Raw genomic sequence first — 2,619 nt, 5'->3', positions numbered from 1 at the left:
TGTAAAACTGTTATAACAGCCATGCTCACAGTCAAGAGCGGCCTGGACCCTCACATGATTAATTTATTAAAAGTTGAATTAAATTGATGTTATTTATTGTTGTTATCTTTATTTATGTTCATGCTTAATGTGCGTGGTATAAAATTATACTTAGTAATTGCTAATAAAACTTGACCAACCAATTAAAATGCTAAAATACTATTAAACCATAGCCTATCCTTGCATAGCCTTACACTATACATGCCCCACGCTTGCTGAGTACCAACCATAAGTGTAGTCACCCATGCTAAAACCACTGCTCATACCAAGTTAACTTTGAGGAGGTTCTTGAAGACTTCGAGGAGTTCTAGGCGTACGTGTGCCCCCAGTAAATTGCATGTGGAGTCATCGTCATCGTTGGAGTTTCGCTGGTAGAATAAAGACTCATTTTGCTATTCGAATTAAAGACTTTCGGTCATGTAACAAATTTAATACTCTCTTTACATTATGGTACTGTCTATGATATTTACTGAAGTCGTTGCATGTGTGAAACTTAATCCTAGTGCACATGTAATTTATTCATTTGGTTTTGCCTTTAAAACCGGGTGTGACATAAGAACTTATTTAGTTCTACCCTAATGGCCTCCTTGCGATCTTGAGGGAAATGGTGAAGCTTCTGCTTGACCGGCCTTGCTGTCTTGCTCAGCTCCAAGGAGTGCTTAGCCAGCTCCTGCAGGACACCAAGCATATCGGATGATTTCCACGCAAATATGTTTGAGTTGTCTCGGAGGAAACTGGTGAGCACATCCTCCTATTTGGGGGTGAGGCTGGCCCCGATGAGGGTTGTCTTGGAGGGGTCTTCCAGGCCGAGGCTGATCATCTTGACTTGAGGGTCGGGATGCAGTGTCATGGACATCGGATCTACCTCTAGGATCATCAGCTGGTTCTGGTCCACCTTCTTGGACTCGGTGAGCATCATGGTGGCATTGGCCGAGTACTCTAGGGTCTTAGCGAGTTGCACAGCTTCTGTGTTGCACTTGTAGGATGTTTCAACATCACCATAAATGAAGAGGACGCCATTTGGAGCCATCATCTTGAGGATGAGGTAGGTATGGTTAAGAATCACCATGAACCTCGCCAGCATTGGCCTGCCAAAGGTGGCATTGTAGGAGGTCGTGAAGTTGGCAACCTCAAAGGTGAGGTGCTTGGTGCGGTAGTTGTTAGGGGTGCCAAACGTCACTGGCAGGACGACTCTCCTAATAGGATAGGATCCTTTGCCGGGCACTATGCTGTAGAACAGTTCTTCGTAGGGAAGGAGACGCTCAAAGTTGAAATCCATGCGCTTCAGGGTCTCGGTGAAGATGATGTTGAGGTTGTTGCCACCATCGATCAGCACCTTGGATAGGAGGACTCTATCTATGGTGGGGCACACCACCAGTGGGTAAGACTTGGGGTCTGGGAGGTGCACCCAGTGATCTTCCCTAGAGAAGGCTATGGGCATCTCCGACCAGCGTAGATACTGGATTGGTGTAACGGACATGAAATGCACTTCCCGCCTTTGCAACTTGTGCTTGCGGTTGCTGCAGAAAGCTTTAGGGCCACCGATGATGATGTTCACCTCTCACTCGGTGCACTGGAACTTGCCGTTGTTGTTGCCGGCACCCTGGTTGGTGTCGGGGTTGTGCTGGTCCCGGTGCTCTTCTCTGCATTGGTCGTCGCAGTGGCAGTTGTCGTAGCGATTGTCTTCCTCGTGGTAGTCATTTCGATGAGGCCATTTGTACTCCACCTGGGTGTCAAGCTCTTTCTTGAGGACCGTGCAGTCTCGAAGATTGTGGCGTGCATCCTTGTGGAAGGGGCACAGGGCATTGAACGTATCTTCAAACTCCTCCTGGAGGGAGGTTGTCTGCCTCACAGGGTCAGCTTCGGCGACGAGGACCTCAGGGGCCATCTTCCAAGGTCGGGAGGGCTCCGGTCGGGGCTGGTGCTGGTGATCTTGATGGGTCAGCGGTTCGTAGTTGTCATTGTGGTGGTTCTTGCCTTCCTAGAATTGGACATTCTCAGCCTCATTTGTGTCGGCGTGAAGGTTAATGATCTGCATCATGTGTCCGACCATTTTGGGAGAAGCTTGGAACATGGTACGGAACATCGAGCGATTCTTGAGGCCAGTGCAGAAGTACCAGATGATGTTGCGGTCCTCAACGCCGGCCAGCTTGTTGCCTGTTGACGTACTCGCGGAGAGTTTCATTCTTCCACTGGCAGACTTGGATGAGGTTTTCCATGTTTTCAGGATGGGTGTAAGTAGCCTAATAGTTCTGGGTGAAGGCTTTGGCAACTGACCCAAGTGTCGATGCAACCTTGTGGGAGGTTCTTGAGCCATACGAGAGGTGCGCTTCCCATCACCACCGGGAAGTAGGCAGCCATCTGGTCATAGGTGCCATTCATAGCCTTGACCGCGGTGCAGTACGTCATCAGCCAGATCATCAGGTTGGAGTGACCATGATCATCAGGTTGGAGTGACCATCGTACTTCTCATTCATGGCTGGCTTGAAGGTGGGTGGCCACTAGACAGCCCAGAGGCGGGGGGTGAACGCAGCAAACCCGTCGATGTCCATGTCGTCGTCTTCCATCAGGTGGTATTGT

General features: G+C 49.3%; 1 protein-coding gene across 1 annotated transcript; it reads right to left on the bottom strand.

Moving 5' to 3' along the window:
- Positions 1-790: 790 nt before the first annotated feature.
- On the bottom strand, positions 791-1,480 carry LOC117861789 (uncharacterized). The gene has a single exon (XM_034745326.1). It carries the CDS (start codon positions 1,478-1,480, stop codon positions 791-793), a length of 690 nt encoding a protein of 229 aa, XP_034601217.1.
- Between the last annotated feature and the right edge of the window lie 1,139 nt (positions 1,481-2,619).

This window comes from Setaria viridis, chromosome 6 (assembly GCF_005286985.2).
Source record: "Setaria viridis chromosome 6, Setaria_viridis_v4.0, whole genome shotgun sequence".
NCBI classification, from domain to species: domain Eukaryota; kingdom Viridiplantae; phylum Streptophyta; class Magnoliopsida; order Poales; family Poaceae; genus Setaria; species Setaria viridis.
This window is presented reverse-complemented; position numbering and strand designations above follow the sequence as displayed.

Bases quoted from the DNA above. Each gene is read 5' to 3' on its own strand.
- LOC117861789 (XM_034745326.1), bottom strand. From the start codon at position 1,480: ATGCCCATAGCCTTCTCTAGGGAAGATCACTGGGTGCACCTCCCAGAC.